Source organism: Salmo salar, chromosome ssa17, assembly GCF_905237065.1.
Source record: "Salmo salar chromosome ssa17, Ssal_v3.1, whole genome shotgun sequence".
In the NCBI taxonomy this organism is placed as follows: Eukaryota; Metazoa; Chordata; class Actinopteri; order Salmoniformes; family Salmonidae; genus Salmo; species Salmo salar.
In genome coordinates this window covers 51,588,624-51,605,927 of record NC_059458.1, presented here as the reverse complement: position 1 = coordinate 51,605,927, position 17,304 = coordinate 51,588,624, and the positions used below count along the sequence as shown (strand labels likewise).

The window sequence follows — 17,304 nt, the reverse complement described above, 5'->3', positions numbered from 1 at the left end:
ATGCTTTCAAAATAGTCCAGGCAGATGGGTTGCCTCCCACATTAATGTCCAGCATACTTGTGCTGTTGCCTTACGTCTTGGATTTCTGAGGCTACGTTCAACACAGAGTGGAAATTTGAACCCACAACCCCATAATTGCAAGGCAAACTCAGGCAGGGATTCAATCAGATCACGTGTTATAGGTATTGCAGCTTTTAAAGGCAATGTTCCCAGAGATCCCATTCACAGTAAAAGCTGCATGCTGGCTCAATCGCAAGTTATATGCCTATAACCCGCAATCGGATTGAATCCTGGCCTCAATCTGGGTGCCCTATATCCTACACAGCACATATCCCAGATCCAGCACATCTACCTACCAGCCTTTCTCTCTCTGTCTGAAGCCAGCAGAATGTGATGGAAGTCTGTCGAGAGTCCAGTGTTGATTGGTAACCATCTCTCAGATTCTTTCTTCACTTCTCAGGATTACTGCTAGAGGGCAAATTGTGGGACGTGAAACTGCCTAATACTGTCAACTGATCATGAGAAACACGAGACATTCACTACTCTATGATCATGGTGTTTAATGGCATCAAATAAAGGATGAGATATTGTAACTAATCCACACAGGTTCTGTAAGTGATTCTGGACAACATTTAACCATTCTAAAATGAGTTTCCGCCCCAAAATTAAAGACGTATCTTATAACTACTTTTCTGCCCTGAGATGAATACCTTGATGTCAGAGTTGGGGTCAATTCTGAATTGAGTTGTGAATTCTCTTCAAACTATTTAAAATAATGACAGTGGTGTGAAATACTCTAAGATCATGTTGTGGGTTGTCTATAATTTCCTTAATGTCTTTACATTTCCCAGAACGCATTAGATCAAACACTAGTATGAAGGGAATAAGCTAACATCTCATGACAAAGAAAAATACTGGTTTGAGTTATAATCAAACTAAAGCCTATATTCAATCAGATCAAGTGTTAACCGGCAATAGTCTCATTTGCATTAGAAATTCAGAACAAGAAAGTGTATGCTACATAGAAATAATCATGCCCAAATTGAAAAATCATTTAACAAAATAATGACGATTTCTATCATCCTAATCGAGGTGTAGATTACAGTGTTCAAACTTGTAAAAAAGGCTTCATGGGATTTCTTTTAATGCAACGCCATGCAGCCAATGGCAATGTCCGCTTTAGGTAATAATGCTGGGAGTCGCTTGTAGATTTGACAGATCTAACAGTTCCACCTCCGTTGTCAAAACAACCACTATGCAGATGTCTGCTAAAGATCTGATTGAATAGAGCCATAATATTTGACATGGTATGTGTATTCTTTGCATTAACAAGTGGCATATGCTTTTTATAAAAGATTTGTCAAATTAATAGACTTTCATGTCTTAGTTTAATTGGTTTGAATTAAATTCTATTTCCTTCAATTCAAATTCTGCTTCCTGTGGGCTGTGGCAAATTAAATTCAGAATTGACCCCAACTCTGCTCGACGTATCATAAACCTTAATGTAAAACAAACAGAAACAAGCCAATTCTGAATAGCTGCCGAGCAAAGTAGACAGTTATTAAAGGTGGGGGTGTGACTGGAAGCTTCTCTCTAGCTTTCTCCGGTCGTTTTGGGGAATGGGGTGGGGTGTGTCCCGGTTAAAATGCCGGTCTCGGAGTGCTTCCGGTGGGATTCCAATTAGAATCAGGTGCTCTTGCCAGTGTCCACCTTCAGGTCCTTGGCCACCAGATTAGACGTTACCGGGTGCATGGCTGCCCGGTGGGCTATGAACACACGCACCGCCTCCTCACGATACTTATCAAAGTTGTACACCTCTCTAAAAGAAGGGAGGGAGAAAGAGAGGGATTAGGTAGAACACAAGCACAAAGGGTCCCTAAGTAAGAGAATAGGACTCGTGTTTTTAACAAGATGTTGCCTAGAAATTATTCGATCCAGAAAGCACAACAACGCATGGCATCTAATAACACAGATTGTCTCTCAGATAGTGGCGCCGCTGGTTACTTGAATAGTGGCCGTGTGAACTTCATCCTCCCCTGCTCTGTCGCCATCTTCAGCGCCATGGGAACGGCATCCTCCCACTTGGACTTGACACACAGCCGCAGCCACCTGGAAGAAGGGAGCCAACCGTGAGAGACAATGACGCACACTTTGCCTGTACATACTGCACGATGGGACCCCAGAACAGGAACTCACCTGAAGCGGATCTCTGCGTTGTTGAAGGCGTTGAGTTGGTACACTTCCTGCATCCTCTTCACATGGCTGAGGGGGAGGGGCTCCTAAGGGGTAGAAGATACGGTCATTGGTCTGCTTTGGATTACAATAGAACGATCACATGGCTTATGGAAGGTTGCTATGATGACCAGGTGAGTGACAGTGAGGCGTGTCTACCTCTTGCAGGAGCAGAGACAGGAACTCTATAAGCTGGTGGGTGGAGAGAGTCTTCACATCCACCTCACTGAAATTCCCCAGATCCCCCTCTTTGGTCTAGAGGGAGAGAGAAATGAACATACAGTAAAACTTGTAAAAATGTTCTACCATCATGAGGTTCTAGAACATACACATTATCAATGTGGAGCATGTACCCTCACCTTCACCCATCTCTTACACAGCGCGATGCAGGCATCTGCCATGGTGGTGTCATATCTGGGAGAGGAGGGTGGCATTGATTTAACACACACACACACACACACACACACACACACACACACACACACACACACACACACCTCATATTGAGTGGACAGGTAAACAGTGACACAGCTAAAAACAGACCCACAAAATAACAGAAGTGTGGCTCAAAAGGTGTAACAGTTGAGTGATTCCCGAGTGAAATGGTTAGGTAAGGTAAACCCACTGTGGTTTGACGGGGGGCATCCCAGGGGTGTGCATCCAGGCGTTCCAGTCCACCTTATTCAGGATGTCCACCTGAGATCGGACAGGGAGCAGTAAAGGTGAAACAGAGAAACGTTCAAGAGCCACAGCAAGGAGCTTTGATAGCAGCTTGGTTAGGTGGAGAGTGGTGGTTACTGTACCTTGTTTTTAAAGTAGGTGAAGAGGTACTTCTTCCACTCCTCAGTAGTGACGCTGCTGTAAGCAAACATCTGGATGTACGACTTCACAAAACCCATAAACACCTCTGTAAGAGACACAGCCAATTAACACGAAGCAAGTGACTTCAATAAAAAAAAACTAATTACTGAATGAAATGTGTGTGTGTGTGTCTCACCAGGTCCTCCCATGAGCTCCTCCAGGTGGTACAGAAGAGAGAAACCCTTCTCGTAGGGGACAGAGGAGAAGGCATCGTCAGGGTCCACCTCATTCATGTTGGGAACCAGGTTGGTCAGAGGGTTGTTGGCCCCAAACGTGTTCACCTGGGAGACAGAGGAAACAGATCAGATAAGGTCGGGCACACACACACACACACACACACACACACACACACACACACACACACACACACACACACACACACACACACACACAGGTAGAAATGAACATGTAAGTGGCTTGTCTTTCAGTGAAGTCAGACATTACTTAAGCCTTGTTCACACTGCATGCCTCAATGCTCAAATCCGTTTTGGAACACTGACTGCCCAGACAGCAAGTTACAAGTGACAGAATCGGATTTCTGTGTGTCTACGCTAATTGTCATAGTAACGAAGGGTGTGTGCACAGTGGTGTAGGCTGATTGGTGGCGGCGCTCGTGCCTCCTATCACTCAGAAGTTATGTAGCAAGCCAAGGTGGACGTTTCCTAGTTACTTTGAATGATCAAAATCATAGCGTTAGAACACATTTAAAGCCTCAAATGACACGATGATCTAACTTTCAAAAACAAGTCATTTTTTGGCTAGCCACAGCAGTCAACTAGTTAGCTAGGTAGCTGTTTAGCTCTCTACCGCTCACCTCACTCATTTGTTGGTGAACAATTAACAAGCTGGTTAGCTACCACATGTTCTTGTCAAACTGTCAATAGAGTAGCTAGCAAGCAACAAGATATGCCAAATAAAAACCACTTGAGAGCAAATTAATCCGATTTGACAAGTCGCATGGCCAGGAATCAGATGTATATCTGACTTCAAACCACCTGCGAAAGGTGGTTTGAAATGTGACTTGAAATATCCGATTCCGTGTTCTTTTTGGCTGTACAAACTTCGGGAAAAATAACAGATTATATTAAAAAAAAAATGGATTTGAGTCACTTCAAACTGCCAAATGTGAACAAGGCTTTGTGTACCAGTGTGTGTAACAGTGTACTCATGCATGCGTGTGTGTTCTCTCACCGATTCCTGCAGGTCCTTCCAGCCGCCCATGGCCTTGAACTGTCTGAACTGTTCACTCTCCATAGACCTGCCAATCATTCTCTCAAGGTACACCGTGTGACCCTCGTTCAGCCTGGAGAAGGAAGGGTCACAGACACCAACTATGAACTCAATAACTCCGGAAAGCGATCTTCCTTTTCTATCTCTCCATCCCATTTGTCTGATACTCAGTTATGGCTAATTTCACCAATTGACATGATATCATTCCCATTCATTCAAGTGAGAAAAGAACATTGAGAGAATGTTCTCTCTGTGCCGTACCAGAAGTGCTCCCACGTCTTGTTGGTCACCAGGTTGCCAGTCCAGCTGTGAGAGATCTCATGGGCTATGACCTGGAGAGAGAAACAGGAGGACACGGGTTGACACACCATTACACAGATATAAACACATACTCGAGAAGACAAGTACACCTGTGAACTGTGTTTACTTACATTGGACAAGGATCTGTCTCCAGCCTAGAAGATAAACATAGGAACAAAGGAAGGTTAAAAGAAAACACACAGGAAGGGGGATTTGGTATTGTGATGTGTGTAAGGTGTCTCACCAGTAGTGTGGGGGTGGCAAAGGTAAGGCAGGGGTTCTCCATGCCTCCATACGGGAAGGAGGGGGGCAGGACCAGGATGTCATACTGGCCCCACACATACGGCCCCGCAAGGTCCTCAGCTGTCTTCAACATGGTCTCTGTCTGAGAGGGTCACACACACACACACAGACACACACACACACACTTCAATATTAAACTCTGCTGATGTAGAATGAGTGGGACATGGACAAATCACCTACGTACCTCACAGATACACTAAATACTGAGAAACTCACCTCTGAGAACTCAAAAGCTGCCTTGTCCACAAACTCCTTCTCTGACCAAACACGAGACCTGGGCCCAATCTCTCTTGTAAAACAACAAGAAAACATTTATTACTAATAAATCACTGATCATTTATTAATTTAAAATAATTAGTAGGAAAACAGGGTAATAGTTACATGTATGGGCGTGTGTGTGTGTGTGTGTGTGTGTGTGTGTGTGTACCTGCTCTCCAGAGCTCCCACCACGATGGCAATGAGGTAAGAGGGCATGGGCACCTGGGAGGTGTCAAAGGTCAAAAATGGTGAAATCAATCAAACACAGCGGTCAGACACACACAGCCATGTACCTGCTCCAACACCAGTCTCTGAGAATGTACTTAAATTCAGATTGCAGGCATGCTAAGACGGGTTCCTTTTGTTATCTGGCTGTTTCATCTAAACTTTCCTTGTAATGAACTCGTTATTGCTTGATCAGCAGCTACTTTGGCAGCGCTGTACCTTGAACAGTCAAGCCAAAAAGCAAGACTGACAGTATTAAGCTATGGATGACAATGGATGGTTGGATGGAGAGATGGATAGAAAGTGATAGAGAATAGAGACACTGACTGGTTGTCTGAAGCGGTAGATGACCCGGCTGCTGTCCTGGGGATCAGGCTCCTGTCCGTCCCGTACAGCACTCATCACAGCCACCAGCTCCTTGGGGACAGACACCTGGGCATAGTAGGTGTGTTTCATAGCGGGGGTATCCTGGCAGGGTACCATGCTCCTGCAATGGGTGGCCTGGAGGGGTTTGAGGTGGTTATTAGCACATTGCTACATCAGCCACCTAATCTGGATTTATCTCCAAGAGGGGACAAATACAATGAATTGAAGTAAACAAAGTAATATTGAGTGCAATAATATAGAAGGTTGTTAATATCAATATCAGCGACAAAGGAGCCAATGATCAAGGTCCTTTCATAAAGCTTATCTGTGCTGCAGCTGAACACTGCACCTTTGGACACACAGGTGATACAGGAAAAAGAGGGAGAAGAGGGATATATAATGAAGAAGGAAAGCAGGGGCGAAAGCAACCTCAACTGGCACAGGTTACTATAAAATGATTACATCTTTCTTCTGCTAAGAACTTCAAAGAGCAGAACAGGTTTTTGTGTGCGACTACAATACAATTGGCCGGATGTTGCAGAAGATGGGGTTGGGAAAGTGTTATTTTGTGATGTCTTTTGAGGCAGTCGTACAACTACTCTGACAGTTAAAATGACCGTTGGGCAAGACTGGCATCCAACCAAAAATGAAGACGTTTCATGTTTGTAGAAGTGCATAATTCGTCTCACATCTTGCACTGGTTATGACCATTTTACAGCACTTTTCCTCTGATAAGAACTTCTAGCTACAGAAGTGTGCGTGACTACAGGTACACTGGGCAGATGTTGTGTAAATGTTCCATTTTGATGCCACAGCAACTGCTTTTACCATAAAAGTACTGTTCATGGCGCAGTCTTTTGTAAAAAAAAAAGAAAACAAAAAGAAGACTTAATGTTTGTGCATGTCCATAAACTCACAGTGTGTGTGTGTGTGTGTGTGTGTGTGTGTGTGTTACCTGGCATTGGCTGAAGAGGTAGGGGTGTTTCTTCCCAGCAGTCTGTTCAGGAGTGAGCCACTGCAGCGCAGAAGCACTAGGTGCCGTCTCATAAGTCACCTCCACGATCACATGCTGACCCCTGAGAAACAAACACACACACTAAATATTACCCCTAAACCAGCATCCATCAGTTCAATGTCTGAGGGTTGAGTTACCTGGGGTGCAATCAGTGATGTGCAGTCTTCTGAACGTTACAGATAGAAATGGAGTGAATAGAGAAGACACTATTCCCTACTCTATATGACAAGCAATCATATGTGTTCTACACAATTCATTTCTATCTTAATGTTCTGTAACATTACATCCTCCTGAACAGGCCCCTAAGGTGTGGTTACCTGGAGAGGTCAAAGGGCAGTGTGATCTCCAGAGGGGTTCCCTTGAAGCTGTGCTTGGGTCCCAGAGCGAACTTTGCTGCCTGTCCATTGGCTGTTACCTTAGAGATCTTCAGGTCCTTCGTGTCAAGGGTCTGATCATAGGAAGGATGGAGAGAGAGAGAGGAAAGAAAAAATAAAAAGAAAGAGAGGAAGTGGGGCAATAAGTTTGGGTATCCAACAGTGTGTCAGCAACTACAAGAACCACATCATCCATCTTCCCCCAGATTGTGACTGTAAAACAGCTGTCACCATAAGAAATACACTGCTCAAAAAAATAAAGGGAACACTTAAACAACACAATGTAACTCCAAGTCAATCACACTTCTGTGAAATCAAACTGTCCACTTAGGAAGCAACACTGGTTGACAATAAATTTCACATGCTGTTGTGCAAATGGAATAGACAACAGGTGGAAATTATAGGCAATTAGCAAGACACCCCCAATAAAGGAGTGGTTCTGCAGGTGGGGACCACAGACCACTTCTCAGTTCCTATGCTTCCTGGCTGATGTTTTGGTCACTTTTGAATGCTGGCGGTGCTTTCACTCTAGTGGTAGCATGAGACGGAGTCTACAACCCACACAAGTGGCCCAGGTAGTGCAGTTCATCCAGGATGGCACATCAATGCGAGCTGTGGTAAGAAGGTTTGCTGTGTCTGTCAGCGTAGTGTCCAGAGCATGGAGGCGCTACCAGGAGACAGGCCAGTACATCATGAGACGTGGAGGAGGCCGTAGGAGGGCAACAACCCAGCAGCAGGACCGCTACCTCCGCCTTTGTGCAAGGAGGAGCAGGAGGAGCACTACCAGAGCCCTGCAAAATGACCTCCAGCAGGCCACAAATGTGCATGTGTCTGCTCAAACGGTCAGAAACAGACTCCATGAGGGTGGTATGAGGGCCCGACGTCCACAGGTGGGGGTTGTGCTTATAGCCCAACACCGTGCAGGACGTTTGGCATTTGCCAGAGAACACCAAGATTGGCAAATTCGCCACTGGCGCCCTGTGCTCTTCACAGATGAAAGCAGGTTCACACTGAGCACGTGACAGACGTGACAGAGTCTGGAGACGCCGTAGAGAACGTTCTGCTGCCTGCAACATCCTCCAGCATGACCGGTTTGGCGGTGGGTCAGTCATGGTGTGGGGTGGCATTTCTTTGGGGGACCGCACAGCCCTCCATGTGCTCGCCAGAGGTAGCCTGACTGCCATTAGGTACCGAGATGAGATTCTCAGACCCCTTGTGAGACCATATGCTGGTGCCGTTGGCCCTGGGTTCCTCCTAATGCAAGACAATGCTAGACCTCATGTGGCTGGAGTGTGTCAGCAGTTCCTGCAAGAGGAAGGCATTAATACTATGGACTGGCCCGCCCGTTCCCCAGACCTGAATCCAATTGAGCACCTCTGGGACATCATGTCTCGCTCCATCCACCAACGCCACGTTGCACCACAGACTGTCCAGGAGTTGGCGGATGCTTTAGTCCAGGTCTGGGAGGAGATCCCTCAGGAGACCATCCGCCACCTCATCAGGAGCATGCCCAGGCGTTGTAGGGAGGTCATACAGGCACGTGGAGGCCACACACACTACTGAGCCTCATTTTGACTTGTTTTAAGGACATTACATCAAAGTTGGATCAGCCTGTAGTGTGGTTTTCCACTTTAATTTTGAGTGTTACTCCAAATCCAGACCTCCATGAGTTGATAAATTGGATTTCCATTGATTATTTTTGTGTGATTTTGTTGTCAGCACATTCAACTATGTAAAGAAAAAAGTATTTAATAAGATTATTTCATTCATTCAGATCTAGGATGTGTTATTTTAGTGTTCCCTTTATTTTTTTGAGCAGTGTACATAATTCTATCTCTACCTGGCCCTAAGTCGCTGACTACATTTTCTACACCTGCTCTGAGAAACACAGTATGAACTCAGTTCTAAAGTTCACGTGTCTGGTATCACATGCCAACTCGACCTGTCAAAGTCTTACTGTCACTGAGCAGAACAGTGCCATAAAGCACATATGGCTAGCTACATATCATTCCTGAATTGACCCACTAATGATCAGATTTACAATGAGTGATATTCAGAGCTTGTCTTGCAGCAGTGTGTGATACGTTGTGTCTGATAAACTCAACCAAATGCTTTGTAGTAGTGTACTGAAACAGGTGAACTGAAACAAGGCTTTTTCCCACGTCAAGTTTAGTAGTAACACAAAGGCATTTTCTAGCAAGAATGAATGAACTTGGCTAGCTCGTTTAATAGCTTGCTGGCTAACCAGATTGAGAAATGAGATGAATACTGTACCAAAGACGTGAAATTATCCACTAAAACCTCCACGGTGAGCGCGACCTTAGCTTTGATGACATGGCTGTCAAAATCCACATGGTAGGTGAGATTCAGGTGCTTGGTAACGCACTTGGAGAAGGAGGAAAATGAGCAGGGGTCTGTAGCTGAAGCCATGTTCTGTCCAGGATCATGAAGAGTGAGCGCAAAGAAACTTGCATTAGCTGTGAACTACAACCCGGCTCACCGCACGTCCACGTGACAGCGCCCTGCTGCATGCATTGTGGGGGTTGTAGTTTAGTCTGGACCTGAATGTGTTGAGTTTCTTTCTAAATGAATAATCAAACCACTACATGTACCAGAATGAGCTGGTTGCATTTCCGTTCCCTTTCAACAATCTATTTCTTTGCGTTAATAAACACGCCGGGGAAAACATTTTAATCATATGAAAAGTTATGTAGATTTCAAAGCAGTCTTTGTATTTCGCTTGTTTTTAGCTTTTATCAGAACAACTATCTGCTGTTACTACAGGACAGGGGGATTCAGCTGTCATTTCAAGCCCTTCTCACTGGAGGGCGAAGCGTCTTGCTTGCATGTCACGAAGTAAATAGCCAACAGGGCAGCACAATAATTCAGGGCAATGAGGAAATGGACCTCTGAGTCGTAATGGACCCGTTAGACAGCTCCGAATCGCGTCTTGTTGAGTCGGCGAACGCGGCAGAGAATACAGAATCGAGTTTGCCATGGGCCCGTTTCTCGTCGTGGCTGGAGTGTGTCTGCGTCGTTACCTTCGACCTCGAGCTCGGCCAAGCCATAGAGGTATTGTGGGTTGCAATGTACTGTACTGTAGCATCCCTAGCAGGTGTTGTTGACATCCGATCTAGCTAGCTAGCGTGCTAATGTTCCTGTGTACAAAGTCTTGTTTGCTTGCAGAACGTAATCAACATGATCCACGTAACCTGGCCCACATCAACCTCTCATGTGTTTCATAATCTGGCCTGCCGGCGCATGTTTGGAATAGTGACATGACATTTTGGCACTTTCTCCTCTATTCCAGCTTGTGTACCCACACGATGTAAAACTAACTGAGAAGGAGGTAAGAAATGAATTTATGCTCTTTTTGTGATGCCCCCCATATATAACAAGCTAGTTGCCTGTCAATAATTGTGTATGTCCATGATTGTGCTTCCTCTCCTTTAAACTCCAGAAAACTAGCATTTGCTACCTGTCCTTCCCTGACTCTTACTCAGGTTAGTGTATTAGATTACACAAACTATCATCACAAAATATAATACGGTCAGAGGCCCGACCCCAAATCGATCCAGGACCCTAGGCACTTGTGGAGATCTGACATGATTTGATGGCTTTTAGCAATATGGTGAAACTTCCACCAATCCTATCAGAAGTTTGAACTATTACCATATTGCAGGGTTCCCCAACTGGCGGCCTGCGAGCCGAATTTTGCCCACAGGTGATTTGATTTGGCCCCCAAAGTTTTCTGAGCAAAAACAACAATTGTTTAAAAATATTTATATTGTTGGACACAAAAGACTGTAAAAACACTAGCAAATCAGCTCCAAGTGACTTTAATTTTGGAAATCTGTTCCAAAGTATTCCCACACATAATAGAGAGATACATGTGATCGTATACAAATGGAAGCAAGGTTTGAAATTATTAGGTTTTAGTCAAATATTATATCCGTTTGGGCTACGTGCGGTCAATTTGCAGTCTACAAATTATTTGTAATTATGTCCCGGCCCTCTGAGCATGCGCTCAAGAAAAGATCTGCCCGCGGCTGAATCAAGTTGATGATCCCTGCGAAATTGCTTACACTGTCAAATCCACTCAGATCTCCACGTGTAGGGTCTAGGGGTCGATTTGGGGATTGGGCCAAAAATCTATATCAGTCACATGACCTGTGTGATGTGTTTCCCAGGATGCCTTGGAGACACCCAGTTCAGCTTCAGACTGCGTCAGTCTGTGGGCCGCAGGGGCTCCTGGTTCGGAGAGGAGGACGCCTACAGCAGAGACGCACCTGTCACACTACAGGTGAGCCCTCTGTCTGGCCCAATCCCAAATCACACTTTTGGAGATCTGATTAGATTTGACAGGTGTAAGCAATAGGGTAATAGCTCCACCTTACCCTCTGATAGGCTAGGTGAAAGTTTCACCATATTGCTTATATCAACCAAATCCTTTCACATTGCCACAAGTGCATAGGGTGTAGGGCTTAGTCTTAGGGGTTGATTTTGGGATTGGGCGTCTGTCATTGGTCTGACTGAATAAGTGGTCCAGGCCAGGGACAGTTTGGTTACTTACCTTTTAAGGTTATGGTTGGTTCTTTGGTAGGGACAGCTAATCTTAAATCAGTGACTGGAGTTGAATATAATGTCAGCCACCACTAATCGTCTGTCATTGAAATAGCTTGATTATTCTCATCTTTCCCTTTCTCCCTCAGCGAGAGCTGGCCCATTTCTATGGCTACGTCTACTTCAGACAAGTCAAGGATGCCGCCGTCAAAAGAGGCTACTTTCAGAAGGTGAGAAGCTTATGTTACAGATCTGGTTCGTCATCAGAACCACAATGTATTCACATTTTGTTTTCTCTTTCATTCTCTCTCCTGCCTTTTCTCTTTCACTCTCTATCTCTCTCTAGTCTCTTGTGCTGGTGTCCAGACTACCATATGTCCACCTCTTTCAGTCCCTGCTGCAGATCATAGCTCCAGAGTACTTTGAGAAGTTGGAGCCTTGCCTTGAAGCAGGTCGGGAGATATAACTTCTTGTCTTTTTTTTCTTCCCAGTCAATCTCATTTCTAATTCATCTCCCATTTATAGTTACCTAGGGCTCTAATGTACTGCCTGGACTCTACTTCCTTAACCTTTTCTTTCTCACTCTCCCACCATGCAGTGTGCAACGAGATTGACCAATGGCAATCTCCGGTGCCAGGGCTGACACTCAACCTGCCTGTGATGGGCGTGGTCATGCAGGTCAGGATCCCATCCAAAAACGACAAACCAGGGGGAAGCCCGGAGAAACAGGCACAAAAGGAGGTTGGTGTAGCTTGTTATGTAATGGGCCACATGCCCATCAAAATACGACTTCTCCACGATGTTAGTAAAGTTGATGTTAGTTGATAGGTATCGCTAGAGGACCGTTCATCTAAAAAAAAAAGTATGTTTCTGTTATAACCAGAATCTTCTACCAGCCCCTATGATGCTACCGACCATACATGAGCTTGACCTGTTCAAGTAAGTGAAAATCTAAACTTCATATACTGTAAATAGTTGTGTGTCTGTTTGTGTTTATGTAAATGGCATGGCTTGAACTTAGCTGTATTTTCAGTTTAATTTGAGGATGCATTGTATTAGTGAAAGCAGCATCCATCGCATATGAACTGACCTTTGCCCTCTGACCTGCCCAGGTGTTTCCAGTCCTTCCTGATCCACCTGCAGATGCTCTGGGAACTCATGCTGCTCGGGGAGCCCGTGGTCATCATGGCACCCTCTCCCACTGTCTCCTCGGAAACCGTGCTGGCCCTAGTGAGGTAAACAGAAAATGCATGAAATATGCCATATGCTGTTTGACATTTAGCGTCACGTGTATGTAACGTAACTCGGTGAGTTTGTAAAATGAAATTCTTATTTCTCCCATCCTACAGCTCGATTGCGCCACTGCGGTATTGCTGTGATTACAGGCCCTACTTCACCATACACGACACTGAGTTTAAGGAGTATACCACTAGGACACAGGCACCGTGAGTAGGGCTTACTCTAAACACTGTGTTTATACTCTATCTTTCCCGGGGGGAAACTCAACTCACCCTGCTCCATTTCTCTCTACAGTCCCAATGTGATTCTGGGGGTCACTAATCCCTTCTTCATAAAGACCTTCCAGTCCTGGCCCCACATTATACGCCTTGGAGAACTCAAGATGTCAGGTGATCTGCCCAAGCAGGTGAAGGTGAAGAAACTAGCCAAGCTGAAAACACTGGACACTAAACCAGGTAAAACATCTGGAGGTATGGAGCCAACATGGTTTGAGAGTGAGTTATTAGTGTGTAAAAACATGTTCTCCCTACCTGTAGGTATCTACACAGCACATAAAATGTTCCTTCAAAAAGACAAGTCCCTCATCAAAAGACTCCTAAAAGGGATCCAGAGGAAGAGGCCGTCTGAGGTGCAGAGCGCCATCTTGAGGAGACATCTGTTAGAACTCACCCAGAGCTTCATCATCCCACTGGTGAGGGGACTGCCCTCCCTATCACACTAACATCCCACCCTTATATAGACTGTCTGTCCTGCTGTGTGTCCCACCTGTCTCTCTGGCTGTCTCCCCCAGGAACGCTACCTGGCCAGCCTGATGCCTCTGCAGAGGTCTGTGACTCCTTGGAAGGTGGGTGATATTGATAACAAACATGTTTCTATAGTATGTTGATACTGTTTTGAATATGGTAATAACGTGTGTGTGTGTGTGTGTGTGTTTCAGACCCCTCCTCAGATCCGTCCCTTCAGTCAGGAAGAGTTCATGGGGACTCTGGAGCACGCTGGACCTCAGCTCACCTCTGTGCTTAAAGGGGATTGGGTGGGCCTGTACAGGTGACTATGTTCACCTGCCACCTCTTCTGTCATTTCTAACTATTGTATCTTGTTGTGGCATATGTTTTTCTAAACAAATCATCCATAATGCATTGCACTTCAATGTATGGCCTTGTAGGAAATTCTTCAGGTCCCCCAACTTCGATGGCTGGTATCGCCTGCGACACAGGGAGATGACCCAGAAACTAGAATGTCTCCACCTAGAGGTCGTCTGTGATGCTGTGAGTTGATCCCCACAGCCTTGTTCACTCACACCTAAAGACATTAGTTTAACTCTACTTACAGAGCATCATGTGACCAATAAACTCAACCACACGACTCCACTGACTTTACTTCAGTCAGGAGTCCTTTCCCTACCCATAGGCGTTGATAAGTTTAATGTTTTGTTTATGATCTGCTCGCCCAGGACCTGCTGGGTTGGACCAAAGACAAGTCAGAGGTGGAGATCGTGGACCTGGTTCTGAAACTGAGAGAGAAACTGGTCAGTAAAACCCATCAATATGTCCATTACACTCACCCCAACGGGTGCCATTTTGTAACATTCCATTTTTAGTGTTGGGAAATAAATTCTGTGCCGCAAACCATTGCGTACTCCAGTCTCTGTCTGTGTCCCCCACTCCAGATGAAGGCTGGCAAGCAGCAGCTCCCGGTGAAAGAAGGGGTGCTGGAGAAACTAGAGGGATACCTCCAGACTGTCATCAGCTCTCTACCAGAGGACCTGCAGACTGTACTACACAGATACTGAAGCTAACACTGACGCACTGCTGAATATATACAGAAACTGACACTCAACAGTGTTTTGTTTGACGTCTTTTTAATAACAACCTGAAACTAAAAGTATTGCCATCACCCAAACCACTACCCCCACTGAGTAAGATAATGAAGATGTATAACTAGAAGTGTAGGTAATATAATAAACATAGCTGTTTCATCATGACAGTAACATTAGGTCAAGGGGAATAGAGAGTAGCTTTATGAGATTATGCCTTCATTAAGTATTGTGATTGTTACTAAAGGGATTGAAGCATATACCTGTGAAGTGTGGGTATGTGGGTATAGCCTTTTGCTCTAATCCAGATATTTAGATGTAACATGCGTAGTTCTTAGCGTAAAATATAACTAGCATATGCACCTTTTACATTTTTATTTATTTGTCATTAAACCCATAAAAGGGGTGAATTACATTTAAGTGATTACATTTTGAGGCTTTCATCAATCTCAGTATTTTCTATTGATCAAGCACAAACAAATCACACTACATTGAAACACCTCTAAATATCCAGGTTATAGAAGCTTAGATTTCAGTTTAGATTTGTGTGTATGTACAAAAAAAAGTATGTGGACACCCTTTCAAATTAGTGGATTTGGCTGTTTCAGCCACACTTATTGCTGATAGGTATATAAAACCGAGCTCACAGCCGTGCAATCTCCATAGACAAACATTGCCAGTAAAATGGCCCGTACTGAAGACCTCAGTGAATTTCAACGTGGCCCCATCATAGGATGCCACCTTTCCAACAAGTCAGTTTGTCAAATTTCTGCCCTGCTAGAGCTGCCTCTGTAAACTGTGCTGTTATTGTGAAGTGGAAACGTCTAGGAGCAACAACGGCTCAGCCGCAAAGTAGTAGGCCACACAAACTCATAGAACGGGACCCCTCCGAGTGCTGAATCATGTAGAAATCATCTGTCCTTGGTTGCAACACTCATTACCGAGTTCCAAACTGCCTCTGGAAGCAACGTCAGCACAATAACTATTCATCGGAAACTTCATGAAATGGGTTTCCATGGCCGAACAGCCACACACAAGCATAAGATCACCATGCGCAATGCCAAGCGTCGGCTTGAGTGGTGTAAAGCTCACCGCCATTGGACTCAGGAGCAGTGGAAACATGTTCTCTGGAGTGATGAATCACGCCACACCATCTGGCAGTCAGGCGGAGGAATCTGGGTTTAGCAAATGCCAGGAGAACACTACCTGCTCCAATGCATAGTGCCAACTGTAAAGTTTGGTGGAGGAGGAATAATGGTCTGGGGCTGTTTTTCATGGTTCGGGTTGGCCCCTTAGTTCCAGTGAAAGGAAATCTTAACGCTACAGCATACAATGACATTCTAGACGATTCTGTGCTTCCAACTTTGTGGCAACAGTTTGGTGAAGGCCCTTTCCTGTTTCGATATGACAATGTCCCCATGCACAAGCGAGGTCCATACAGAAATGGTTTGTCGGAATCAGTGTGGAATAACTTAACTGGCCTGCACAGAGCTCTGACCTCAACCCCATCGAACACCTTTGGGATGAATTTGAACGCCGACTGCGAGCCAGGCCTTATCGCCCAACATCAGTGCCCGACCTCACTAATGCTCTTGTGGCTGAATGGAAGCATGTCCCTTTTCCAACACAGAAGAGTGGAGGCTGTTATAGTAGCAAAGGGGGCACCAACTCCATATTAATGGCCGTGATTTTGGAATGAGATGTTCGACGAGCAGGCGTCCACATACTTTTGGCCATGTAGTGTAATTGGTGCACAGTAGACATATGGCTGAAACTGAGCTCATTTATTTAACGTTATAGTGGTCAATGAGTGCATAAAACACATGCAGTACATTATCTTGTGGGTATGTACATTTTTTATTTATTTTTTACGAGGTTGACAGTGCCAGTCCTAGCCAAAGCCACACCAGCACCAAGCTAATTCTGCTAAGATATTCATCCATCAGCTAACATCTTTCCTAAACTACAACCACTCATTACATTGCAGGTTAACAGTGAATGTAAAACAAATGCAGCTGATCAGGGCTTCTACCTCACTCCCTTTTGTCTGTCTACAAGGCCTGCGTTTTACATAGGCAGTCCAATTATGATCATTGTTGAACTAATTGGTCTTTTGATCAATCAGATCAGCTCTGAAAAAGATCTGATGTGAAAAGATCTGATATGATTGGTCAAACGACCAATTAGTGGAAAAAGATCAGAATTGAGCTGCCTTTGTAAACGCAGCTCTATTATTTCTCAAATAGGTACAGTATATATGGTACTTAAATACTTTTTCTTCAGTTTGTTTTGTGAAGTACTGTAAAGGCATTTGGTCACTAGGGAAGCAGTAAACTGCAGTTTGCAGATGAGTATTGATAATACTGATATACTATTTGGATCCTGGTGTTTACTTATTTGTAATAACCTATAGGTTTTTTTGTATATAAAGAAAGTTTATGGTTTCTGATGCAAATATATTGTTAGTGTTACAAATAAAAGTTGGAAACTGTGCTAAAAGATAACTCAAAGGCTGTGATACA

The 17,304-nt window shown here is 44.7% G+C and overlaps 2 protein-coding genes across 3 annotated transcripts; one reads left to right on the top strand and one right to left on the bottom strand.

The window, feature by feature from the left end:
* Positions 1 to 545: 545 nt before the first annotated feature.
* On the bottom strand, positions 546 to 9,732 carry LOC106576033 (leukotriene A-4 hydrolase). The gene is made up of 18 exons (XM_014152853.2): positions 9,439 to 9,732; positions 7,108 to 7,238; positions 6,731 to 6,851; positions 5,737 to 5,910; positions 5,354 to 5,406; positions 5,143 to 5,215; positions 4,868 to 5,008; positions 4,755 to 4,778; positions 4,585 to 4,655; positions 4,285 to 4,396; positions 3,230 to 3,374; positions 3,036 to 3,139; positions 2,858 to 2,928; positions 2,592 to 2,646; positions 2,392 to 2,487; positions 2,197 to 2,279; positions 2,005 to 2,109; positions 546 to 1,819 (listed from the first exon to the last, which is right to left on the bottom strand). The coding sequence occupies exons 1-18, from the start codon at positions 9,592 to 9,594 to the stop codon at positions 1,687 to 1,689; spliced, it is 1,848 nt and encodes a 615-aa protein (XP_014008328.1). The 5' UTR covers positions 9,595 to 9,732; the 3' UTR covers positions 546 to 1,686.
* Positions 9,733 to 9,772: 40 nt separating this feature from the next.
* Positions 9,773 to 17,286, top strand: dennd6b (DENN/MADD domain containing 6B). Of its 2 annotated transcripts, none has more exons than XM_014152855.2 (17): positions 9,773 to 10,236; positions 10,475 to 10,513; positions 10,625 to 10,667; positions 11,355 to 11,467; positions 11,877 to 11,957; positions 12,119 to 12,179; positions 12,326 to 12,468; positions 12,611 to 12,666; positions 12,840 to 12,962; positions 13,077 to 13,172; positions 13,261 to 13,421; positions 13,503 to 13,657; positions 13,757 to 13,810; positions 13,904 to 14,013; positions 14,132 to 14,234; positions 14,420 to 14,494; positions 14,636 to 17,286. In XM_014152855.2, the coding sequence occupies exons 1-17, from the start codon at positions 10,084 to 10,086 to the stop codon at positions 14,756 to 14,758; spliced, it is 1,689 nt and encodes a 562-aa protein (XP_014008330.1). In that variant the 5' UTR covers positions 9,773 to 10,083; the 3' UTR covers positions 14,759 to 17,286. The 2 variants fall into 2 exon arrangements, with proteins under 2 accessions (XP_014008330.1, XP_014008329.1); XM_014152854.2 differs by having other exon boundaries at positions 9,774 to 10,236; positions 12,074 to 12,179.
* Positions 17,287 to 17,304: the final 18 nt, after the last annotated feature.